This window comes from Malus sylvestris, chromosome 1 (assembly GCF_916048215.2).
Source record: "Malus sylvestris chromosome 1, drMalSylv7.2, whole genome shotgun sequence".
Lineage (NCBI taxonomy): Eukaryota > Viridiplantae > Streptophyta > Magnoliopsida > Rosales > Rosaceae > Malus > Malus sylvestris.
In genome coordinates, this window is record NC_062260.1 from 14,209,200 (window position 1) to 14,235,328 (window position 26,129).

At 38.2% G+C, this 26,129-nt stretch overlaps 3 protein-coding genes across 6 annotated transcripts; 2 read left to right on the forward strand and 1 right to left on the reverse strand.

Annotated features, from left to right (window-relative positions):
- The first annotated feature begins 776 nt into the window (after positions 1-776).
- On the forward strand, positions 777-4,506 carry LOC126613750 (elicitor-responsive protein 3-like). Its single transcript, XM_050281337.1, has 5 exons — positions 777-843; positions 1,208-1,273; positions 1,874-2,012; positions 2,150-2,285; positions 4,216-4,506. Exons 1-5 carry the CDS (start codon positions 777-779, stop codon positions 4,504-4,506), a joined length of 699 nt encoding a protein of 232 aa, XP_050137294.1.
- Positions 4,507-7,742: 3,236 nt separating this feature from the next.
- Positions 7,743-10,730, forward strand: LOC126597784 (rop guanine nucleotide exchange factor 2-like). The gene is made up of 7 exons (XM_050267392.1): positions 7,743-8,278; positions 8,504-8,620; positions 8,720-8,874; positions 8,958-9,032; positions 9,136-9,429; positions 9,849-10,193; positions 10,399-10,730. The coding sequence occupies exons 1-7, from the start codon at positions 7,966-7,968 to the stop codon at positions 10,519-10,521; spliced, it is 1,422 nt and encodes a 473-aa protein (XP_050123349.1). The 5' UTR covers positions 7,743-7,965; the 3' UTR covers positions 10,522-10,730.
- Positions 10,731-11,197: 467 nt separating this feature from the next.
- On the reverse strand, positions 11,198-25,212 carry LOC126581840 (mediator of RNA polymerase II transcription subunit 12-like). Of its 4 annotated transcripts, none has more exons than XR_007624729.1 (15): positions 24,887-25,212; positions 23,799-23,905; positions 23,482-23,667; positions 23,031-23,090; positions 22,686-22,791; positions 22,252-22,320; positions 22,063-22,116; positions 21,794-21,901; positions 21,113-21,262; positions 20,599-20,946; positions 18,098-20,502; positions 14,898-17,498; positions 13,397-13,721; positions 12,324-12,829; positions 11,198-11,752 (listed from the first exon to the last, which is right to left on the reverse strand). XR_007624729.1 is itself a non-coding variant. In XM_050286725.1 (14 exons), exons 3-14 carry the CDS (start codon positions 23,604-23,606, stop codon positions 12,377-12,379), a joined length of 6,804 nt encoding a protein of 2,267 aa, XP_050142682.1. In that variant the 5' UTR covers positions 23,607-23,659; positions 23,799-23,905; positions 24,887-25,212; the 3' UTR covers positions 11,936-12,376. The 4 variants fall into 4 exon arrangements, 2 of the variants coding, with proteins under 2 accessions (XP_050142682.1, XP_050132888.1); XR_007623901.1 differs by having other exon boundaries at positions 11,198-11,773; XM_050286725.1 differs by lacking the exon at positions 11,198-11,752 and having other exon boundaries at positions 11,936-12,829; positions 23,482-23,659.
- Between the last annotated feature and the right edge of the window lie 917 nt (positions 25,213-26,129).

The window sequence follows — 26,129 nt, forward strand, 5'->3', positions numbered from 1 at the left end:
AGACCATGAGAAAAGTATCAAAGGCCCAAGGTGGGAGATCATCGATAGCATCCATAGCCCAAGCAAGTGGTGAAGATGGATTGCGTCCGAGAAAAGGAATGCCCAGTGGAGACGATAACCACGAGCATTTAGCAAACGGACGGTATTTCAATAGATGCAACGTCCATTCATAAAGGTGGCAGCATTTGAACACACCGCCTATGACCCATGTTCACACGGGTGGCAGCGTTGAGCATATTTTTTTGTTCCAAAGGCAAATACTAAACTTTTATCTTGGGCCTTGTTTGGCTTGGCCCATAATGAGCCCAAGTCAGGCACAACCCATCAGATTTGACATAGAGAAATCAAACCAAACACTTCAGGTGTAGGAATAGACGCTCTTAATTACTTGAGCTATAAGCTCCTTGTACAAAATTGCATGGTTCAAAGTTTTATTTGTTGTTACATTGGAGAAAATAAACACACCAAAAATATATATCGTCTTCATTATTTATAAAAGTTAAATAAGACATCCTCCAACTAAGTGACGATTCACTCTTGTAACGTTTTTTTTTTTACATTAATACCAGAAGAAAAAAACATGTCGTTTTAATTCAATGACATGAAACGTCTATTAGTGGCTTCCTTAAACGCTTAAACTTAGTCCTTTAAACGTCCAGTTAATTAGTGAACCTGCCATGCACCATTAGTTTCATTTTCTAATTATATTACAGCATTATATATACCATACAAGTACTTTCTGTGAAATATGAGTGAATGCCCACATGCCGCCATCCATGAAAGGAGGAACCCTTGAAGTGCTTCTTGTTGATGCTGAAGACATTAGGCACACAAATCTTCTTGGTAAGCCATGGTTGTATGATTTTAAACTCTCCACCCTTTTCCCTGTAGGTTTTGTATGCGCTAAGATCTAGTAAAATTCATGCGGGGATTATCACACAACAGTATATTTCACTTATTTTTACTACAAATCAACACTATGCGTACTAGGAAATCTATGTAAAAAAAATAAAATGTCCTCGAAATTTAAACAACAATGTTCTATTTTTCTTAGTTTTATTTCACTTCCCAATTAATTTCTTGAACTAATATTTGAGTTCGTTAGACAAATTACACTCAATTTCTGTTACAAGTGTCCCTTTGTGGACACTTGGTTTTGGTGGTTGATTTAGGGATTAAATCGAAAATTCCAAAATTACTGTTACAGGTAGACCATCCTACTACGTGATCATAAAGTGTGGAAACCAAGAATACAGAAGCAAGCAATCATCAGGTGTTTCTTAAATTTATTCTTCTTTGGACTCCCATTTGGATTATTATACTGCTATATATGCATAGAGGTATTTGCTTATTTGCTATCTGAACTTGTATGCAGCTATCAATTTCCTCCTAAATTTTAATTTTAGCCGATTACCCATTGAACTTTTTTAATTAGCCAATTTTCCTCTTGAATTTTAACTTTAGCCGATTACCTCCCTGAACTTTTATAAATAGCCAATTCCCCCCTTGGCTTTAGATTTTAAAAACTTTCATTCAATTTTTCATCCATCCAATTTTTCATCCTTTTTACCCTCATACAGTTGTCATGTGTTGTTTTCGTGATCAAGATGCATGAATTTTTTTAAAATTTAACGTTAGGGGCGATATTGGCTATTTATAAAAATTTTGGGGGTAATCGACTAAAATTAAAGTTAAAAGGGAAATTAGCTAACTATAAAAGTTCAAGGGGGTAATCGGCTAAAATTTAAGTTTATGGGAGAAATTGACAGCTCCATACAAGATCAAGGGGCAAATCGACAAATATGCGGATATACATATATATACAGCATTCCTTAGCTAATTAATTAAATTGGGTTCTGTGATGCATATGCAGATGAAGATGAAAGAGTTAGCTGGAATGAAAAATTCACGTTTGAATTCCCCTTATCAAATTGGAAAAAGTTGACTCATCTCAAACTCAGAATTATGGACACTGAATTATTCACAGATGCTGGATTTGTTGGTGAAACCATGTACTTAAATGCCTTAATATCTCTCGTTTTTACCCTAAACTAAATTATGTGCATGCTATTCCTAAATCTCATTTTCTGCTAATTAATCATTAATCTTTTCTTTTTCTCAATAACGAGCTTTAATTTCTGCTATGCAGGATTCATCTTGGTGGGATAGTTACTGAGGGAAAGGACAGAGGATTTATTGAATTAAAACCAGCTCCATACAATGTGGTGCTTGAAGATGACACCTATAAGGGAGAGATAAAAATTGGATTTCGATTTACTGCAAATGTATGTATATACTTACATTGTTGACGAATTAATAAATCGTGCAATCAAACAAGATTTTATAATCAAGGATTCTAATTTAGTCTAGCAATGCACGTAACATGTTAGACCGTTAAGTACATTAACCAACAAGAGAACATTTCTCAAGTTTATTTGTCAACTTCTTTTTGCAATGCTAAACATGTTGCATGATGATTGTACCATATATGCATGCAGAAAGAATCGCATGTGGTAGAGACAAGGGAATTCTCGGCAGATGACAAGACTAAACCAAGAGGATCAATCTGTAGGAGCATTGCCAACTTCTGGAGAATTTTATGGTGGAGGTTCTTGTTTTGTCACAGAACGGATTCTAAAAATAAGTAGAAGCATACTTAGGGAATCGCATCATGAGTATAATATGTATTGGAATCAGTATTCTTTTTCTTTATATTGGCATGTTATACTTCAAAACAATTCATTGTTTGTTTTAATAAGAAAAGAAAATGACTAAACGAAGTGATCTTCACATATTAAAAAAATCCGTCAATACAAAGTGCGGATATTTTATCACTAGAATTATAACTTATATGATAATTGTTAGTCTGATAATAACATATGATACATCTTCAAGATTAAGAAACCATACACTTGAAACCTAAATCATAAAGGGCCAGAGATTTGGGTGAATATTTACATAAATGATTACATATTTTTGAGGTAAAACAATAACGACTTAATTATAACATTAATACAATGTATAAACTTAAAATAAGGCATCATGGACTAAATTTGAGAGTCTTTAAATCAAAGACTCAAAAGCTAAAAATAAGGCCAACTTGGTGAAGGTAATGGTCACCATACTGGTGGATATGTGGCCTTGATAAGCACAAATAAGTAGTTAAGGAACGCAAATCACATCCAAAAAGCCTAAGATCTTCAATCCTGGCAACTAGAAATTCAATCAATTTATAATTTGCTATATGAGAGATTTTGCACATAAAATGACCAAATAAAACTTGTAAGGGAACATTCTTTTTTTTTAATATATTTTTTTTACAAGAAACGATAACATAGTCTTTCATTAATCAACACCAAACAATTACTGGTGGATATGCGGCCTTGACAAGCACAAAGAAGTAGTTAAGGAACGCAAGTCACATCCAAAAAGCCTAAAGATCTTCAATCCTGGCAACTAGAAATTCATTCAATTTATAATTCGCTATATGAGAGATTTTGCACATAAAATTACCAAATAAAACTTGTAAGGGAACATTCTTTTTTTTCTTCTTTTTACAAGAAACGATAGCATAGTCTTTCATTAATCAACACCAAACAATTACAGAGTGTCATTGAGTACATAATTCCAGTGACCAATAAATTGATCTGGAATGAATTTGCACAAAACAGACAAATAACAGTAAACCCCTAGTAGACACCCACAAGCACAACCACACAATCGCCAAGCGCACAAGAATTACTAGTACAGATCTGTCACAATAAACGATAGTCGCAACAGAGAGATACCAACAGACACAACAATCATCGCTGAATAACGAGGCCACAAAAAGTCATCGTGAAAGTGCGAGACCACGTCAAAGTCATCGTTAGCATACGAGACTCACAATACACAACGCACAAAGGCGAAGACCAAATTAGCCAAAACACTAGTGCCACCACGGTGCATAAGGGCAAGAGGAACTACACTACACAGAGAAGGGTTCTGATGTACAACTCATAACAAGGGGAACAAGGCACTCATGCCAAGGCCACTTACAAATTCCGGACAGTGGGATGTCGGCGTCCACGCACAAGCCGAGCCAAGCCACAACAGTCGTACACACCAAGCTCCCAAACCAAGCCGATCCTCCAGAGCTGAGAGCACCGAAGCCGTTGAGGAAGGTGACACCACCATGGAACCGAGTTGATGAGGGGGGATTCAACTCACATGCAGCACAAATCTAAACCCCACACCAGGAAAACGAGCGCCAAATCAAAGAAAATCTTGAAAGGGCATGGCCCTGGTCGGGGTATAGGGTATAGATCCATGGATATTTGCACCCAAAATGGTGGGAGAGAAGTAAGGGAGAAGAGAGGAGGAAGGGAAATGCCAGGAATGAAGGGTCGGCATGAGGAGGTGGGAAGAAACAAGAATGGCGAGGGGTGGATGATGGTTGAGATGGGGAAGATGGGGGAAAAGGAAGGGAGGAAGAGCTATGAAAGGGAGGGGATAGGCTGCCACTAGCCCCCAACCATAGCTAGAGGCCGGCGGCGAAGGGGTTGACAGCTAGGGTTTGGTTGAAATAGGGAGAGCTTTTTGGGAGAAAGCAAAAAGTATGTTGGAAGAGAGCAAATTGTTAAGGGAACATTCTTTAAATACAAGTATTGTTGACTTTGAAAATAAACTGCAAAAGAAGCCAATAGTAATCGCTATAATAGAGGCTATGCACGCAAAACCATCAACAAAACTACAAGTTGTATCAGGATAATCACACCATCTCTACTATATATGAGACTCAGATGAGAGACAATCGCACAAAAGCAAATCCAACACTTACAAAAGAGGAACTAACAACTATAAAACCTACACTACCCAAAAACACCTACTAATTCTCAAAATTTTAAATCATGAATGCCACCGCTGAATAAGCGTTTGTTGATAGTATCAATGTCACATCAGCGAAATGAAGGATTTGCATATGCTTATAAATAGTTGGGCCACTCCGCATATTGCTAATTAGTTTTATGGTGAAATCCTAACTTTCTTCATGGTATCAGAGTAGATTGTCATGCATGTGAAATCCAACGGTCACAGGTGCTCCACCACTAGATTTGTATTGTCCACATGCTAGGCTTGAAAACTCGTCGTACGTGAAGGGTGTGTTAGGAGTATAGATCTCACATGGGAGAAAGGAGAAACCTTGAGTGTGTTTATTTCATGATTATGAGTTTTATTGGTTTGAAGAACCTACGTATTTTATCTATTGGCTTTATTTCATGATTTTGAGTTTTATTAGTTTGAGGAACCTCTTAATTTAATATGCGATGTTATCCTAGACGACTATATTTCTCTTTGATCAAACAAAATTTCTATCGTTTTATCTAACAAAATAAAAAATTAGATAAAGACTAGGTCAACAAAAATGGACTATTATTCACCACATTAGACTAGAAAAAGGAAAATGAAAAAAGGAGGAACAAAAATAGAAGTGCTTCTCATTCCTTCTCCCCTAATTTTATCTTTTTGTTATGATTCAAATAACAATTCGTTATACTTAGCATTCCCCACCGGGCGCCTGGCAACTTTTATTCTATCTATCTCTCAACGCTTCAAGGGCTAGAATTAAGAAACTAAGTCTCAAAGAAATCATAAAACGATAGGGATATCATGAGATTTTAATGCGGAGTAGGCCGAATTTACTGGTTTCAAGTATATAGGCAACAAGCAGATGACATTTTACCGGAATGGCCGAACGTAATGATACATATACACTCTAGTGCAAATTCAATTCTACCGATCCTCCTTCCTCTAATAACTAACAATTTAATCCACTAAACTATCGTTTGTCAAAAAAATATATATAGGTAACAATAATGCAGGCAAGACGAGCACAACATCAACGTAGAGAGTCAGATTCATGAATTGATTAATTGAGGGAATAAAAAAAACGTTTGACCTTAAATATAGTTATGATACATCCCCTAGTATTAATTACTGTATGTCAACCTTATCACGCATCCAAAGCACGAAGAATGGATTATGGGAGGCACGTCTATACAACTCTTTCAGAAGCTAAATTTTTCTTTTAATATTCAAGTCTTATTTTTTAGGTCCAAAGACATAATAGCAATGGAATTTTCGTTTCTTCTCAAAATTAGCCCACCAAGGAAATCAAGAGAAATTCATTTGATGAATAAGTAGAGTTGTTTTTCTTTTCACACAAGCAATAATGGGAGGAGGAATCCAACCTCAAGTGTAGTGGAAAGTGTTCTGCTAATCAAGCAAGTGATGAATCATCCAAGTTATCCAAGTAAATACGACATTTCTCTTCATCCATTATGTCCTGGTTCAAATGCTCCCCACTCCTTAACATAGATTAGATTGATATCGCGTGTTATTTCTAAAAAAAAAAAATCAACTAAATCACAAACCTCTTGCAACAAATAAGTATTATCATGCCGGGTAAATACTAAAAAATAAAGGATTGTTATGAAGATTATTCACTATATGTGATTTATAAATCCTAGTTAGATTGAGTTTTAGATTACCCATTATTCTAGTGATTCTTTCTTTTTAGACTTTACTATATACTCTTGGTTTACTATAAATAAAGCCATCGACATGGGGAGAATCACGCAATCCCTAAGCATTCTACAATTTCTTACCACTCTCACCATCTCTCTCCTTTAGAAAATTGGCCACAACAAGAATAATGCTAGCTCGGCACACCAAATTTTTGCACCAAATGATAGTGCATCAATCAAATATGTACTTCAATTTAAATTGGAATTTGATTAGTAATTGCAACAAAATTTATAAGGTGTAAAACGTGCCACATCATTTGGTGAGTGATTGAATTTGGTGTATGTAGCACACCACCAAAAAGAAACTACAAGAATAAAAATCAAAGAACCAAAAACAAGGAAGATGGAGGTGATTATGGCATGAGGGAAGTTGATTAAGGTTGAGGGAGGTAATGGACGCTCGACAGAGATATCAAAGTTAGCCAACTTGATGGAGATAATTAAGCACAATTAACAAATGTGACCCATAAATTTGGTTACGTCTCATTCATAAGCACTTAGAGAAGAAAATATTGATTAGTCAATACAAATCTTAACATACACAACACGTGTATGCATCCATATTAAAACTACATTATTATTTCTTAATTTAATCTGCAAAACTGTTTCCAAATTATTATTTATTATCCCTTCTAAACGTTATTATATTTCACGTACTCAGAGATTCATGAATATAACCCTGCAGAGCCACATGTACATGACGTTGATGCCCAACTAAGATGCAGTCTACCTGTCTGAAATACAACCATTTTTGCTTCTGGGTTTGTGCTGTTTAATATCATCACTCAAGAACTCGACGATCGGACGGCTAGCATGTTACATTTTCCACGATCATGGTGATGTGAACATTTCATTTTTCAGGGAAAACTTTTCTTTTAGAAAGGGAAAAAAAGAGTGTTTGAAGATCAAAGGCAAATGCTAAGGAGGAGGGAAGTATTTCAAACGGTCTTCAGCCAACTTCAACAGTTCAAATTCAAATCCATGCATTAAAAGGTAAAAAGAAAGAATGTTACACCGTTTTCTTTTTTCATTCAACCGTTTGCTTTTAAATAATTTTCAAATTTCAGTTGGTTTCACCCCAAAAAATCCCTCCAAGATTGCTTTTTTTGCTTTAAATTTTAGCTGCATATCAATCAATAATTTATTTTTGGTCCTCCAAACAAAACAACCTATTTCAAACCTCTTTTGCTTTTGTTTCAAAGCATACGATACGTACTTTTTTTCATCTTTCCTTTTTACAATTTTATTTCTAATTCAAAATTGTAGAATATAAACCAATTCCCGGGTCTTATTTTTGGATTGTGAGTCCTACAACTAACCCAAATTGTCACATTTAAATGATTAAATTCTGTGCAGGTTTTTGAGATTTTAGACTAAGACCTCAAGTTTTAGAGCTGCAATGGACAATTCACCAAGTTATGATGAACACTATGATCTTGGTTACCAGCCTTCACCTTCTTCTGTGGATCAAACTGATCATTCGCTCGCGGAAACTTCAACAAGTGGCGATTCTTTCATGTACCGCCGGACAAATTCAGAGACCTCGGCTTACTCCGAGTCTGTGGATGACAGCAGTTACTCTGGTGAAGCTTCTCCTTGGTTCTACCCAAATGTAAAATCCAATCCGCTGTCTCTTACCAGACTTGGATTGAAGCAGTACAATAAGAATGCTTCCGATGATAAGCTTGAAGATCACAAAGCTGTTGATTCAGGTAGGTTTCAGTTATGTTTATGAAGAGAAGGGAAATAATTTCTGCACACCCTTCACCTTCTGCGTACCTTCCTTTTTGCCGGCCTTTGGATGGATTAATCCCAAGGGATAGAAATAGACAGAGGTACGCACAGAAGAAGAAAAAGAGTGTGTGGAAATCACTTCCCCACCAAAAAAAAAACAATTTAAAAGCACTAATAAGCGACTGGAATATGAAATTTGGCAGAGCTTGAGATGATGAAAGAAAGATTTGCAAAACTCTTGTTGGGTGAAGACATGTCAGGAAGTGGGAAAGGTGTATGCACTGCGGTCACGATCTCAAATTCGATAACCAACCTTTATGGTAACTCTCTGCTTGCAGATTTTGAAGATGAATAAGAACTTAATATGTCGATATTTTCGATTTCAATCTCAATGAGTCAACTTTTCGGATTTTCTGCAGCCACGGTGTTTGGACAAAACTTGAGGCTAGAGCCATTGAATCCTGAGAAGAAAGCAATGTGGAAGAGGGAGATGAACTGTCTTTTATCAGTCTGTGATTACATGGTAGAACTCATCCCCATATCACAAAACTTACAAGAGGGGGCACAAGTGGAGGTAATTGTCAAAAACCCTCCTTTCGTTGGATTAGGTTCTGCTATCTTTGCTTGTTCATAACATTTTGTGTATTGGTCTTTCAGTTGATGGAAAGCAGGCCAAGATCGGATCTTTATATCAATCTTCCAGCTTTGCAAAAGCTTGATGCAATGCTCATTGTAAGACTTGCCTTGCGTGATAAGAAATCGCATATTTTTCTCAACAGAGCAAGTCTTTTTCAATCAAGGGCTGAAAGTTCATGAATTTCTTTTCTTATGGCAGGAAGTACTTGATAGTTTCCAGGATACAGAATTCTGGTATGCAGAAAAAGGGAGCATGTCTTCAAATTCAACGCGAACAGGATCTTTTCGTAGGGTGGTTGTTCAGCGGAATGAGGAGAAATGGTGGTTGCCTATTCCATGCGTTCCTCCGGGAGGCCTGTCTGAGAAGGCAAGGAAGCATTTGAAACACAAACGCGACAGTTGTAATCAAATTCATAAAGCAGCCATGGCAATCAACAGCAGCATTCTTGCCGAGATGGAAATCCCAGACTCATACATGTCAACTCTTCCGAAGGTAAGTCCTCAATCAACCAACAAAAGTTTTGTTGTGGTCGAATTCGAACCCTGAACCCTTTTAACTTGAAGTTCGGGGTCGATTTAATCCTATAGTTGATCCCAATGAAATTCTACCAACTTGCTAGATAGCTATGGTTTATAAGAATAAGATTGCAAGAATTGCAACCAATTAATGCTGAAAAGCTAGGGAAATGATATCCGCACACTCTTTTCTCCTTCCGCACATCCACGTTTATTTTTTTCCCTTGATTTTCTTTTGATTATACAATTCAAAGGCTAAAAATGGATAAGAGTATGCAGGGGAGAAAACGAGTATGTGGAAATCACTTCCCTTCTACATTGGTTCGTTTTGTTTCTTGTAAAATAGTAGGTTTTATCTAACTTGGTTTTATTCTTCTACAAAACAATTTTTCTCAGAGCGGAAAAGCTTGTCTGGGAGACTCCATATACCACTACATGTGCACGACGGACAAGTTCTCCCCAGACCAACTTCTGGACTGCCTCGACATAGCAACTGAACTGGAAGCACTTAATCTTGCAGACAGGGTCGAAGCCTCGATGTACACGTGGAGGCGTAAAGCGTGCATGAGCAACTCAAAATCTTCCTGGATCATGGTGAAAGATCTGATGTCAGAAACAGACCGGAATGACAAGAATTATGTTTTGGCAGAGAGAGCCGAGTGCTTGCTGTTCTGTTTGAAGCAGAGATATCCTGAGCTCTCTCAGACATCCTTGGACACATGCAAGATCCAATGCAATAGGGTAAGCACATTCAAGTGTCACTTCTAAGTTACTACCCGATATGAATCACACGAACATTTTCGACAGGTGCTGAATTCGTTCAACAAATAACGCGACAGACGACATGACAATATCTTGTTAGAAAACGAGCAAAACACGATTCCTTCGAGCACCTGTAAAATTTTGACTAATTGATCCAAGTGTTTTCGTATCGGCGTTTTTGCAGGATGTGGGGCAGGCAGTGCTAGAGAGCTACTCAAGAGTGTTGGAGAGTTTGGCATTCAACATTGTTGCCTGGATTGAAGATGTAATTTGTGTTGACAGATCCGCGAGAAACCAAGACAAATAGAGAGACTGCAATGCAACTGAGTTGGAGCATTCTTCTCAAATCCAACATTTGATTCCACAAATTTTGAAACAATTTAACTTTAGCTGCTTAATTACTTATTTAAGCTAATTTTTAGTGGTTTCCCCTGTTCTACGTTTTGAGAAACTCGGCGTGAATTTGTACATTAGCATCCAGTTAACCAAATCAAACAAATTTTAAGTGTTGTAGAATTTCGACGTATCTGTAATCCTCTATTTCGTGAAGCTTGCAGGAAATACTAAAACCAATCAAACCGGAGTCTTGGTGAACCCGGCTGATGCTCCGGTTATGGGAGTAATATATTCCTGCCGGGAGATCTCTGTAGGATGCAACAACAAATCACTGAACCCCATCGCACATGATAGTCTGGTAGATGAACCAAGCAACAAAACAGCCTTTGTTTTCATTGAAAGTATAGATTTCCGACGCAAACACAGGAAAGAAACGGTGGCGAAACAGCCTGAAATTTGCATGACCAAAGGAATCCAAACGACTCTTTCCATTAAGATCAGCAAGATCATGACAACCATTTATACTGTATCAAGAAAAGGAATCCGATAATATTTCGCCCCACAAGTGCACACGATCAAAAAAAATTGTTCACAAGATGGACAGCAGCATCGCACAACTAACGCTATATACTTGCAGCTGTAACGAATTCAAATACGAAAGTAATTTTCCTTGGGAATCAATAAAGATCATGTCAAAATAGCATACACAAAACTACTACAGTACCAAGCAGAGATCTCTGTAGGAAATCACCATTACATATACGAATAGAATACACTGCAAAGACTATGCGTTCGTCACAAAGCAGTTTTGTCCGAAATGCAAAACATCCATCCAACAATACCAACAATAATGCTGGAAAATACAGCGCTATAAAACAAGCTTATTGCACAGTAAGTGTGCGGGAGAAGGAAGAATGAACTCAGCTTTTGGGATGACACAAAATAAAATAGAAAGAGAACGTGAATTCAACGCATACTACCAACTGAAACTGAAGAATCAATCTTCCTGATAATCCCAAGTAAACTATAAGTAATCTGACCACATAGACATGGTCCCAGACATCCAAAAGAGTCTTCAACCATTCCTAAATCTTATTTAGTACATGACCGAAAAACTGCAGCTGGTGAGGTTTGTGTTTTTCTGACATTGTGATGCTCTCCATTCCACCACTAGCATCTACCAGTATGCCTTGTTTCTTCGACTATTAACAAATCATATCCATCTTAAACGACAGCACACCAGGAAAGGACCACTTTTCAGACAGCAGAATAAATGTAAATGTGCCCATAATAATAAGACAATATAAGTATGTAAATATGAAATATACTTGTTTTTTGTTTGTGCAGGCACACATTTGTGTGTGCATGTGGGAGCGAGAGAGAGAGAGTATAACGTAGAGATTGATTATAAGGAGAAAAAAGAACAGCTACATATCATTCTGCAGATATCTTACTCAGATCAATTGGTAAAGTGAACAAATCATCTCTATATATACAACTGCCCTCCGTACAGCATGCGGAGGTGCACATTTGGATGGGGGGGTGATCGAAGGGTTAGTAGTCAAGCAGCCACAAGACCCGATAGTATGGGCTGCATAACATCTTCAATTTTCTTCCAAAAGGACCCATGCTAAATTTTTTCCAAAAGGAACTTGTGCGTCCCCCCCAAAAAAATTTCCCTCTCAACAGCTTCTCGATCATCAAAGAAAAGGACCCGCACAACACGTTGATCCTTATACCAATTATGCACAATGAATGTAAACATTAAGTTACCTGCTGAGGGGGTCTCACTCCAGAAAAATCAACAGCAAAGTTTTCTTTTGAACTCAGCTGTCATCATCCACAGCACCAATGTATGTGAGATCCTTTCGTCTCACCCTCACAGTCCCCTTGAGCCAGCTAGATGCTCGAAGATTGCCATGGTCCGCACTGCCTATCAAAGCACTGCTACTTGAAGATGGGCCTGATCCTGCACCATCTTCCAGCAGCGTCCATGGGTCAATATCCATATCATAATCTTGTGATGGCAATGGTTTAAATTTCCCTGTTATGTTAGTTACTGTTCGCGCAAGAGGAGCCTGATTTCTCTGAGGTGGGTTTGAGTTTCCAGCATGCAACCCAGAAACCGATATGCTGGGTTGAAAAACAGCCAAACCAGTATCTGGAACAGGTGGTGGTTGGCAAGAGAAAAAGCACCGAACAGAAGGGAGAACCACTGGCATTGCAGTTTGGATACGCCAGCGAATCATTTCAGGAAGCTGCATTCGATCTAAGTCTTTCTGCATTCACAAGTACACATATAAGACAGGTAGAAAACCATTTACCTAAACTGAAATTCATAATCAATATTAACAAATGAACAGATTGAATGGAAAAAGTGTACTAACACTCAACAAGACAGGATACGTAAACATATTTTTTTAACTTAATTAATTTTGTCGAAAATCCCAATACAGGTATATTCATCCAGCAAACGGATGGGGTTCATGGAATGCAAACTTTTAATGTCACATACATCACTTGACATAACTTCAAAAGAAGGGAGTGGGGGAGGACTTTGAAACAATGAAGTTATTTTGTTCATTGTTAAATAAAATTGAAACTGACGGTGCCTACTCTATGTAGTGGTCAAAATTTGGCACTTTTTTTTTCCTTTCTTGGGAGTGCAGGGTATGTTCTAGAAAGCTTACAAGAAGTTTGTAATGTAACTTATAAAATAGCAGTACTGCTTCCAAAAGAGAAGCACCTTAAAACTTTGCCTTCCCTCCTTTCTTTTCTTTTCTATTTTGTTGTTTGTAGGACACAAAAGGAATGGAGGATATGAGGAAGGTTACAGAAGACCAAACCTGTAAAATATCTGCCAGTTCACAATCAAATGCAGCAAAATCTTTTCCCCCCTCATTTGTTGACTTAGTAGACCTCAACCACCTTGGCCGGTAACTGCTTAACAGCCCATGAAGAACGAACAATAACTGATTAAAGAGACTTTCATTTGACAATTCTGCAAAAGCTGCAGAGGCAGCTTCTCTTGAAGACTCTGCATCCCTCTTAGAGAAAGTACTCTGCATGATATTGAAGCATAGGTCTGCACCCTCATGCACAACTCGGTTTCCTAGAAGATGTAGTACTACAGAGGCAAATCCATGCCTCATGTTCCGGGCAGATGGCTCCCTGACAGACCCAACATGTTCAAATTAGTCTATCTGGTGAACAATATTCAGCATTTATCAAATCATGTACAAACCATCACGACATATACAGCATACAGATGTTGGAAAAGTAACACTAAACCAAGCAAGAAGAACATCGTACAAAAGGCATCTACTATATATCTAGGCTAAAATAAACAAAAATTACAAAAATGAGGGCAACCGAAAAGCCTGAGAATAGTGTTTTAAAAAACTAGTTTTGAGACTAGCTTAAGTGGTTTTTTGGGCGGGACTAAAAAAAAAAAAAAAAGCCTCTGCCCCGCCAGAGTGGGCTATTTTTCTGGCGAGGCACAGTGGAGAGGGGCGACAAAGGCACCCATGAGGCGTTTCCCGGGTGATCTGGGCATGTGGCTTTTTTTTTTTCAAAAAAAAAAAAAAAAAAATGAAAAAGCCCATACACAAACCGACGTCGGTTTTGGGTAGGGTTTTTAATACAGCAAACAAATTACAGTGATATAAAACTATAAATGCCATAAGGGAAATTTTATGCTCATTTTTAACTACATAGAACAACACGTTTATATTCATTTCAGATCTTTCTTACTTTGCTATGGTTGGGTTGTCGAAGGATAAAGTACTAACTGAAATCATTAATGAAAGTCGGGAGGATGCACCACAAGTGGACTCTTAATTAACTTGGTAACATTTGTTATGGGGTTTAAGTGTCTTATACCCTACAACATTTCTACACGTTGAGAACATGAAGATAAAAGCTCTCAAATTATCATTCTGATAATCATACTTACAGAAATGACAGTTTCTTTACCACCTGATGCACCCTATATATGATGCATTAATATATTCATAATTCACTTCTGTTTACATCCTTACACAATAACAAAAGACAAAATGTATCAAAAAGGGTTATTAAATACGCAGTTCAACTAGATTGTTTAAAAACTGCAAAGCAAGAAAAAGGAATCAAACAGATATTCAAGAAGCAAGTCTTTGCAACACCATAGCTGCCCCACAAATCACAATTAGATGAACAACATAACCAAATAATCACACTTCAGTGACACTAATATAGAAACAATCAGCAGCGAGGGAGATACAGGCAATTGCTAACCAAGACAAACAGGCACATGCTCATGCAATCAAAATTAGTACAATACCTCACCATAAATTGTACAATTACCTGTCTGCCCATATGATAGGAAGCAATCTTAAGAGCAAATGCAACCGCAGCGACATAGAAGCTCGCAAAGCTGCAGGGGACGGTGGAGCATAATCAGCTGCTCCTGCTGCACGCCTAGCTAATACAGGACTGCCACCCCTTATACCTTTGCGGCTATTTCCTTTGCCAGTGGGACCTTCAACTCCAGAAGGAGTTGGTCCTGCTTGCTTATGTGTCCCACGAGTACCTGCACTAATTTGTTGCTCAATACTAATCAACTGCTTGATCAAATCATTTGCAAAGGTATTGCGCGACTCATCAGAACTTTGATCTATACATGGAAGAAGTAATTCAATGAGAGCCCTCTCTGTCACATAATGCTGAGTGACATTGTAGCTTTCAATGTCCAACGTTTGACTGGCCCCTTTCCCATACTTTTTTGAGTCTGTTCCCTCTTCAACCATCTCACCCTCTTCAAGGGAAGTGACTTCAAACTTTCTCTTATCTCCCCTGTTTGTTACAGGATCAACATCATAAATACACCATCCCCACGGCTTCCAAAATTGGGTCTTAGTTGAGAGACCTTTACTCTCAGCAATATTAAGAAGTCGTTGTCTAATTGTTTTTCGTCCATAAAGAACATCTGTACCACCCAGGAACCATTTGACCTGCAACAACATAGAATCTGCTAGTGACCTCCCAAAAAGATGAACCACATCCGAGAAAAGGGGTGCAGCATCAGGTCTAACTAATAACCTTGTAAGGATGATCTCGATGAAATGTTTCTCATTCTCGGAGGCAGCAGCCCTTTCAGGACTAGGCGAGGACGACCGAATGGCATCCACTAAAGACGCATCTTGAGTCTCAAGTTTATCAATAAGGGCCTGTTCATTCAAAAGGAGCCTAAGCTCTACCCACTGCCAATGAAATTTTGCAGGTTGCAGGGTATCTAGAATATGTACAAGCTTATCTACAAGCTTTGTTTCACGCTCTGCAAATTTAACTTTAGACTCACCATGTCCAGAGACCTGATTTGCTTCACCCTGTGTAAATGAAGAGTGTGGCATCTTACAATCCATTATGGCATTTAGGAAAAGCCTTGCACGTAATGGAACAAAAGCCATGGATTTTTTATGCATGTCTGAACCATTTAACTCTAGCATGGCTGCAAATTCAGCATCACTGCCATCTGCAGCTACAATATCATAGAAACCCTGACTATCTCTCAAACACACATCTCGAAAAGGAGAGTGCTTTATAGCATCACCTATAGCTGTTGTTAAAGATTGATATGATTGGTTAAAATCATCACGCGCTGCAAAGCTAGTGCTAAGAAGGTATGGCCGCCACATAACAAAAGCAAATATAGAATAGGCAGGTGGAAAAACCAAACCAAGAGGGAGCATACGCTGCATCCTTGAAAGAGCTACTACAGAGGGTTCACCCAAGAGTTCCACGACCAATCCATCAGAGACTGTTCTGCAGTTTCCAACAAGAAGTCTAAACCAATGCACATAAACTTCAAGCAAGTTATCACCCTTAAATGCCCCAGCAGAACGAGCATTGCCATTAGAGTTGGATCTACTACTCCTTACAAATTGAATTACGTCCAACCTTTCCTTTAACCTGAATAGAGTCACCAATCTCTCCAAGCTAGTAACCCCTTGAACAACCGCCCCAATGATTAGTGCAGAAACAGCAGCTGCAACTTTTGTTGTCCTCCCAATAACTACTTTACTGTTCAAAATGTCATTAGACATGTTAGTGTTGGAATCATGGGATTCAGGAGAGGATTGATATTGATTTCGAGACGCCTTTCCAGGAGCAAGAGCAGAACAAGCTTCTGTCGCAAGAGCTACCTCAAATACACGGGTTTGGCGCTCTCCAAGAGCTTCCTTAAGGAGGCATAGGCAACTTATATGGATACGCAAAATACGCCTAGCGAAGTTCAAGGAATCAGTGGCAGATGGAAAGGTTGAATAGCTACCCCCCATTCTAAAATCTGGAATCTTTGCTATAATTAGCCCTACATTGCCCACAATAGCAGAAACGGCAGAAGACACCAAAGATGGATCCCCTTCTTGAGCAGCACCACCAGTCTGCCTAATGCAGTCCATCAGTTCTGTAATTACTTTTTGAGATATCTGACATCCGTCATCCCATTTATCAACAGGAGGGCCTTTAGGAGCACCAGTAGCAAAGAGCTTTCTCTCTTTCCCAAAAAAATACTGAAGGGCATCATCAACATTCACATTTCGTTGCACTATTTCTTTCATGTTTAAACCCACCCTGGATAACCGAACACCGCTAATCTTTTGGCGGAAAAAATCATCAAGATCTTCGACTCCTGCTGGAACACCAAGCGGAAACCCCAACTCTCCATCCACTGACTGTCCAGACTCAAGTTCAGAAAGAAGTCTCTTATCACATGTTGGCTTGAAATTCTTTTCCCATTCAATGACACTAGCTACATTGCTGTATCGCTTCAATAAATACCGACTGTATGCTAAGGCAGCTGAACCTGAAACTCTTCCATTAGGTGCCACTATGGCTGAAGCACGGTGCATTGTAACTGACAAGACTTCTGGAATAAGATCTGTAGCAATAAGTATGTTCTCATACCTGAACCAAATCCACTGTTAGGAGACTCAACGGAATCCAAAGTAGAATGCTTAAGTGTTTATGTCAAGAGATAAGCAGATAAGTCAGGGGGAACACACTAGTACTAAAGGTACTGGACAAGGACGTTGATGATGATATAAGTAAATGTAATTTTTAAAATCAGGAAACAAATTGCTCCCAAAGATGGAGCATTTGCTGTCATGAAAACTATTTCATACTGGGTTGATAAGTGTATGTTTCTAAAGACACAAGGTTACAAATACTAAGAACAAGTGCTCTAATTTTAGTTGGACAGAATAAAGCAAATTTATTCCGACTGTCTTACACTAGCTAATAAAAAAAAATTAAAAAAAAAAGACTAAACTAATTTGAATGTGGTTTGTACAACGAGCTCTCAGGATTTTAAACTTCATTCACTTATTTTATCTACTTCCAAAGAGAATCAAAAAGTGAAACCCATGCATGCATGATAAAAGTTATTTTTTAAAGAGAAAAATGATAAGAGGGAAGGATAAGCAAATCTGCCAATAAGAGAAGAGAAACAGACTTATCTCAACATTTTGTTTAAGTTTTATGGGATATAAAGAAAGAGAATGCACCTTCGGAGTGATGATACCAGAAATGCCTCCCCCACTTCACACACTTGACTTTCAGCATTTCTTGGCAACAGCATAATGTTCCTCCCACTATGGATTGTAGAACTGGGGCCATTAACCTTTGGCAGCAACCAAAGCAGAAACTTGACTGCTGAAACTAAATCATTTGAAACATCCATCAAATACAGTGCAGCAGAAAGTTCATCTTCACCAAGCTTCCACCGTATGGAGCTCCTATCATCAACAGATGTGAAATTCCTACCAAATTGGCCAACCTTCGCAATGGTCTTTTCAGTCTCTTCAACAAGCTGCCTAATAACAGTCATCAACCAAACCGTAATTGTCCTCTTCTCTACAAATCGCAGCCGCTTTAAAGCTTTTCCAATTGAAACAATATCCCCACCATGGTTCATTTTGGTTGGATCTACAAACTTCGGGGTTTCCCCCTCAACTCCACCTTTATGGTGAGGACAGCTTACTTTATTATTGCAGACATGACTCGTAGATGCTCCCTGGCTACCTTCAATCCTAGCAGCTGCAAGTTGAGCAAGGCTTTGAGTTTTACGAACTATCTTCTGCCGGTTCCTAGAGACCTGTTTGGTCGATTTAACGGGTGGATCAACCTTCAATGGCTCCAAGGACTTAGGTCTCTTCCTCATCCACCAGGCATCTTCATCATCTGAAGGAATTGGAGAATTTCCTTGGATGCATGAGCTCCTTTCGTCGCTCACTTTTTGCCTCTTTGCTCTTCTGCATTCTTCACACCCAGGGGTGCCTTCTCCCAGATCCATCTTGTTAAAGGTTGACCCAAACGGCCTCTTAACACTTCCTTGGGATTCATCAAACCCTGTTTCTGTCGTTGGGGATGAACTACTTGGGAGATGCAACAGAACTGATATTGCTTCCTTTAGTTCTTCGACATCAACATCAGTCTTACTACTTTTACCAGACAATACATTGGGTGATGGCTGAACAGCCTTCCACCGATCCACAGAAACTGGCAAACCACCATCTTTTCCAGGAATGGAATAATGCTTTTGCTTCAGAACAGACATATTCATATTCACATTTTTATTTTGATTGGAGAGAAGCCCACGAAGTATTAGGCGGCGCTCAGTTGAGTAGAAGTTCATGGCCTCTGAAAGTTGTGGCCCTTCAGCAATCCCTGCTTCTTCCAAAGCATCGTGCATAAAGTGCGCAGGCAACAGCTTCAAGATACGAAAATGCCTATTCCAACGGTCGACTTCAACCCCCGTTCCATTGGTATCCATAATTCCACTAACTATCAGTTGCCTAACATAGGCATGAGGATTAAAAATACCAGACCGGATAAGTTCGATTACAAGTAGTTGAAGGCGCTTGAAACCTTCTCCTTTGCCTGCTTCATGTTGATCAATCCAACACACTATGATATCATGTAAAGGACCAGGGCTCTCAAATATATTTGATGATTTCATACTTCTTTGATCAACATTTTTTGGTTTAATTTCACAGGAATTTCCCATGGAAACTGTGACAGGAAAATTGTTCTGCTGGGTAGAACCTTTTGCAACACTACTGACTCCAGGGATGCTATCATTCTTACGTTGAGGTGAAAGTTGCAAATCTCTCATCTTTAGCTTCAAAAGCCGAGTAACAACAAATACCTGGGAGAAATCCTTTCTGCCAGTAAATTTCAGCTCACAAGGTGGGGCAGTCCTAAAATCCCTGAAATCACATGTTGCCCACTCACAGAGGAAAAATACAGAGCAAACACATGACAAGTTTGCAGTCCCAATCCACTTCAACGAAGTTCGCAAACATGGACTAACTCCTGCAATCCAACTTTCATTTGCAACTCCATCACAAGGATCTTCAAACAGAAATCTATAAGCCGCTCGAACATCTCCCTGCACAAGAGATCCATCTAGGGCCTGTACAGCTTTAGCTATACTATGGCCTGGATAGCTAGGTCTTGCAGCCTTAGCAAGATTTTCAGCATGTTTCTGAATGGATGAAACAATATGATCAAAAGCCAGGGACTGATATTGAGTATCAAAAACTTTACTTCTGAATGCAGAAGCAACTTCTGCTGAAACATTTTTAATCTTTCTCGCATCAGACATCTTTGGTAATCCATCATTTGCAACATAGGAGACTACAGAGGATGGTAGAGGAAAGCAATCAAAAGCTACAAAGGTATCAGGCACAGCAATTATTAAATAGCGAAGCATCTCAACCAAAGAAGACACTGTATACCCCCTATGGGAGTTATCTACAAGATCTGATCCACCTTGAGCAGGTTCGCCGATGAAACGTACAGCTACTCTCACAAGATTGCGCACATATGTTTGAGATAAAACAATAGTTTCCAGAACACCGTATATAATAGGCAAAAGCAACTGCATAATCTCAAGCAATTCTTTCTCCTGTAATAGAATAACTATGATTATAAGAGGCAGATTAAGATAATTTAAACCTCAGTAAATAGTGTTTAGAAAAAATAAACACATAAAAAGTAATACCTGTAGTTGACTTAGAACCCACTCAATGATGAGTGTAGGAAGAAGCAGTCCCTCAGCATGATGCCATTGCAGAAGCCGCACCACATACCACCATTTGAAATGTATAGAAGGCTCCTCACCATCAAGGACTGCTGATGCTGGATCACCCCTTTGTGGCAGTGACCCAGCATAGAGAATTTGTGGCGATCTATCTCTGTTGAGTGAAGTGGAGTGAGAACTATTTCTTGAGAATAACTCATCGAGAAGGTACTGCAGGTAATCAATAATATCTTTTGTCCACAGCTCTGTGCGGGACAACTGAGCTTTATCAGATGTCCCAGAAGATATATTGGTAGAACCTGGCCTGACCTGCAGCAAAAACATCAATAATATGGTGAAGTGTCAGCTATATTCCAATATGAGAAGTATTGGCAAACAGGTTATGATCAAAACCCAGCTCTGTTATGATTGTAAGGAAATATATACCTGATTAAGATAAGTTACTTTAATAAACCAAGTTGCTCGAAATATATACCTGATTAAGATAAGTTACTTTAATAAACCAAGTTGCTCTCAGCAATGGAACATTATTCCTTGTAAGAACTTCAAATAAATATCTTTTCCTATATCCATGAGGGACATGATCAGCCAATGAACGCAAGCGCTTGTGTTGTTGTGATAGACCCTGTATGCAAATGGGAAATATATTATAATCTGCTTATAAACAAGAATAAATAGAATGACTTATTGAGTCATGGAATTCAACAACAAAACCTCTCATCAGTTATTTCAAAACACTGAGGTTGTTCAAATTCTCACCACCCATACTAGGTTGTCACCATTTTGATGAACCCTTTTGTACAAAAAAAAAAAAAAAAAAAACAAACAAACAAACATTTGACAAGTTGATTGGGTAACTGTGGCCCTCATTTTTCTGCCCTCGGCAAGACATTAAGATGTTTGGGACGACCCAAGTCACCATATCACAATGCTTCTTATCTACTTGACAGTGTAACCAAAGGGGTTATAGCTACTAGCCATTCCTATGTTTCAGAGTTTCTCAAGCAGAAGTGCGCAATTAGAGTGGATTGTACGGTCTATGCCTTTAATCTTTCTATACAAAAATAAGGTTAACATTTATTAGAAGCAACTGTGTGTTCAAGAAAAGAAACATTTATTAGAAGCAACTGTGTGTTCCAGAAAAGAAAAGGCATACCTCAATCCATTTTTTTCGCAACCCTTCACCACAGGGCTTTTGTTCAGGAAAAACACCTGGCTTTGACAACAGTGAATCAACAAGAGGAACACCGTACACTTGACCAGCCTGCCATGGGAAAAAAAATTAAACATGCAGCAGTCCATGATGTGACATCAATCATGTAGTAACCTCCAAAGCACTTTAATACAAGAGCATATGGCAATATGCATGTTTGCTGCAGAAGAAATTTCCTAAACATAAAAAATTGTTGAGCAAGGATAAACTACCTTTCTCTTTTGAGCACGAGATTCATTAATTGCCCTAAAACGTATTTTGATGGCCTGGAAATTAAGAGAATCCAAAATATCATATAAAATACTAGCATTGAAAAATACATGAACCCAAAGAAAGTGGTGGAACTACATCAATATTAAAATCGATATATCCCTCATAACTTTCCAAACTAAGTGATGTACCTCTTTGCACCTGAAGACAAGGGGCTTGCCAAAAGTTGGAGCCTGACTTAGAGAAACCTCTCTTGATTCCTGGAATTTTTGGCACATGAAGTCATTATAAACACCCATGTGTTTGGACCCACAAAAATTTGAATCTCAAAATACGCTAACAAGATATATAGTAATAATAATTACTGTTATCCAATAAGAGCGGACCATATAAAAATGGCCTTCAGCATCAAAATACGCAGTATAAATGATTTGGTATTAAAAAAAAGGACAAAAAATGACTCTTCGAAGAAGTGCAAAAGGATCCGCACAAATGGTTATAAGGAGTAAATTTCGGTGGGTTTTTGTGAAGAAACAACCGCAGTGGATTTTCAGATGGGTAGTCTTTCTTAAGAATTAAGAACATCTTGAATATTTCTACCAATTACTAGATTATAAAATTGTACCTCAATTCCTTCAACAGTCTCTCTGTATCCAGCTTGCACATATTCTTCGGTAAGAGTTTCCTCTGGGCAATTTGGTTTTTGGGGGTGAAAGTCAGGTGGCCCAAGTCTGGGGTTAAATAAAATGGAAATGACTTATACTGAGAACCATAATCAGCAGATATAAATTTAATGGAACAAAAAATATAAAAATATAATAAACATAACATTTTGAAAATAATATATACGTTAGTGTATCCAGTGGTAAAAAAATTCCTGCAAATAAAGGAACTCAAGACTGTAACAGCACATAAATTCTCTTCTTTACAGATATTTCAAGAAAAGGGCACTAATCTGTGTGAACATTACCGGGAATTCAAATCGTCTTTATCACACTTCAACTTGTAAGGGTTTAACTGTGAAGAGCGCCTGCATAGTTAAAAACAGCGCACCAAATTTTATAACAGGGGAAACAGTCAACTTATCAATAATTAAAAAATTAAGTAACTCAGTAAAATGGGGAAAAAACTAAGTTATAAAACCATTATAGAGACAATATAATATTGGAAATGTAAGAAGTTGCAAAATTTCGAGACAAACCAGCCTACAAATGATGACCTAATAAATATCATTTAAATATTTATGGGAAACACTATTTATTATAACATAGTGAAAAATTGGCAAACAAGAAGTCCACTAATGTGAAAAACTAAACATTAACTACCATTGAAATTAAAATTACAATATGACCTAAAATAAAAACAGATTTTTTTTTCCATGAAAGAGAATGTAATGCAACATATTTGTGGAGCACAGTTACCTAGAAGCTAGAGGCAAGTTCGGAGATGCAGCCGATTCAGCTCGGGTAGAATCCCTCCCCGATGTCCCACCTATGGCTGTGTTGTTAACTGCACTAGTGCAGCCAGTGGCATGATACCTGCTCATTTCTCCCAACTATCATCGGCATACTGCCCCCAGCATCGAACTGCTACAAGAAGCTGTCACGCTAAACCATCAAGTTAAATCACGGTTCCCCGTTATTATGATGAAAGCCATTACCATAAGAAACTACAGTATCATTAGTTTAATGCAGAAATACAAATTTGAGAAGATAATGGATGCAACGCAAGGATTCACCTCATGAATAATGTATGCAAATATCTTCAGTCATAAGCTACATAACGCAGGTTGGCATTCCTTCAAGGCAAAACTCTTTGCTGGTAAACATGACAATCTTTCAGAACCTACAATGAATTGCACACTTCCAAAATTATATATGTATACATAGACAGGATGGGTGGAGTATGGAGCAAAAGAATTTTTAGTTCTCGGAAACAATTTAAGATGGATGATTTGAAAAGTGTGATCCGAGTACAGAATCTATTTGTTGCTTAATCAGTTATATAGTCTTTTGTAAACCTAATCCTACAAATAATGTTGAACATTTGACTTCCAAAGTTTCTCGCACTAAAATTTACAACCATCAGGTATTTACAGTTAAGTGAAAATTCGCTCCCTCCAATATGAAGAAACAGTTAGGAGTTCCAATATGAAGAAAAAAGCAAGAACTCTACTGAAGCAACTAACATGTAAAATTTTACACAGGCCTGTTCAGGCAACATATATCTAAGAAATGCCTACAGTTTTGATTTTCTCTCAACAAGTATTGTATTTACTAGGGGAACATTCAAACCTAAAATGAAACGTGCGCATTTGCTTTAAAGTTACCAAACTTGATATCATGAACGAAACGTTAAACTCCTAGAGCAGCTAATAAAATCTTTGGCCTCGTAATTCACAACCCAATTTCGTAAAGTTCATATCTTTCACATTACACATGTACGTAAATAATAAGTCCCAATTTTCAATACATATAGAAAAAAATTAAAAAAAAAAAGCAACAGAACCTAACCCAAACAATTTGATCTGCAATTCTTTAGCTGAGACACATTAGAAATCCCCAACAGTTAAACCGCAAGCTCAACCAATAAGTGCCCAGAGAATAAGCACACCAATTTTCAAACTACGTAAAATTAACAATACCAAACCTGAGCACTAATACAAACCTAAATCTGCTATTAAGCCTAAGAATCTCAAAGAGCCCTAAAATCCGAGCTAAATTCCCAATGGTACTGCAACAAATTCGCATTCCAAATCATCGATTCTAACACCAAAATCACCATAAATTGCAGCAGAAAACAAAGCTAGGGTTTTGAACAAAATACCAATTTCCAGACGGGAGAGGAACTTCGCGAATTGGGGTTTCGGGCAGCGAGTGAGGCTAGGGTTTTTTATGGCAATGGGTATAAAATAAAAAATAAAATAAAAGGCGAAGACTTGGGGACAAAACCGTAATAAATTAATGAAAAAGATTTGGGATTGCAAAGAGGCGCGGCTCTGAAAGTTTGCGATTCCACGAGGAAAGAGATGGATTTTAGAGAGAGAAAGTTGTAGAGAGAGAAAATTGGGAAGGAACTGAACAAGGGTTGAGGTGTTTGACTCTTTAATCTCTTCTTGCTGAGGATGACGATGATGCTTCTGTTGCTTCCTGTGTTAGAATAAAAAGCAGAGGGTGGGCGATCTCGAGCTAGTAAATTATTACACTGTATTTTTCCACTTTTTCTTCCAAATTTGCCCTCGTCTTAATTATTTTTAATAAACAACAACGTCATAGGTGAAATTAAGTTGTTAGAGGGAAGAGAGGTAGAGATTTTTGCCAGCACCAAAGTATATAAGCATAGAGGTCGCACTTGGTGCGATGGCAAGTGCCTTCGTCCATGAGCGGTAGGTCTTGGGTTCGAGACTTGGGAGCAGTCTCTCTATAAATCGGGGTAAGGCTAGCCGACATTCACCTCTTCCAAACCCTGCGTAAAGCGGAAGTCTTGTGCACTGGGTACGACCAAAGTATATAAAAGGTCGTACCCAGTGCACAAGGCTCCCGCTTTACGCAGGGTCTGGGAGAGGTGAATGTCGGCTAGCCTTACCCCCATTTATGGAGAGGCTACTCCCAAGTCTCGAACCTGAGACCTACCGCTCATGGACCAAAGTATATAAGCATGATAATTTTTTACCGCTACGGTAAAAGCATCTAGCATGTCTTTCTTCTTCGGTTTTTTGCTAGACTGCTGCAGAATGGCAACTTTTGTGGGGGTAGAATGGGGACTAAATAATTAAGCTGGATCAGATTTCAAATGTGTTTTATACAAAGTGCGTGTTTTTCTATGCCTTTAATAGAAAATTGATGATTTGCATTCCTCATGGTAAAAGTTGGTAAGAAAATATTACAAATTTAAATGCATTTAGGGTTTAGTATTTGATCCACATCCGCGCCAAGATTAACATTATGCTCATACTTAATTTGGAGGATTAGTCGACAGACGGTCGAAAAATGAGTTAATTAATGCAATAATTAAAAGTATTTTTAAAGGAGATGTCAAAATTGCCACGTAGGCATACAACAGTATAAAA

Excerpts from the sequence above, each read along its gene's own strand:
- LOC126613750 (XM_050281337.1), top strand. The coding sequence starts at position 777 with ATGAAAGGAGGAACCCTTGAAGTGCTTCTTGTTGATGCTGAAGACATT. Across the intron at positions 1,274-1,873 it reads CAGAAGCAAGCAATCATCAG|ATGAAGATGAAAGAGTTAGC; the intron begins GTGTTTCTTAAA and ends ATGCATATGCAG. Across the intron at positions 2,286-4,215 it reads GATTTCGATTTACTGCAAAT|CACAAATCTAAACCCCACAC; the intron begins GTATGTATATAC and ends ACTCACATGCAG.
- LOC126597784 (XM_050267392.1), top strand. The coding sequence starts at position 7,966 with ATGGACAATTCACCAAGTTATGATGAACACTATGATCTTGGTTACCAG. Across the intron at positions 8,621-8,719 it reads TTCGATAACCAACCTTTATG|CCACGGTGTTTGGACAAAAC; the intron begins GTAACTCTCTGC and ends GATTTTCTGCAG. Across the intron at positions 8,875-8,957 it reads AAGAGGGGGCACAAGTGGAG|TTGATGGAAAGCAGGCCAAG; the intron begins GTAATTGTCAAA and ends TTGGTCTTTCAG.
- LOC126581840 (XM_050286725.1), bottom strand. The coding sequence starts at position 23,606 with ATGAGCAGGTATCATGCCACTGGCTGCACTAGTGCAGTTAACAACACA. Across the intron at positions 23,091-23,481 it reads AACTTGCCTCTAGCTTCTAG|GCGCTCTTCACAGTTAAACC; the intron begins GTAACTGTGCTC and ends TTAACTATGCAG. Across the intron at positions 13,722-14,897 it reads CCTATCATATGGGCAGACAG|GGAGCCATCTGCCCGGAACA; the intron begins GTAATTGTACAA and ends TGGGTCTGTCAG.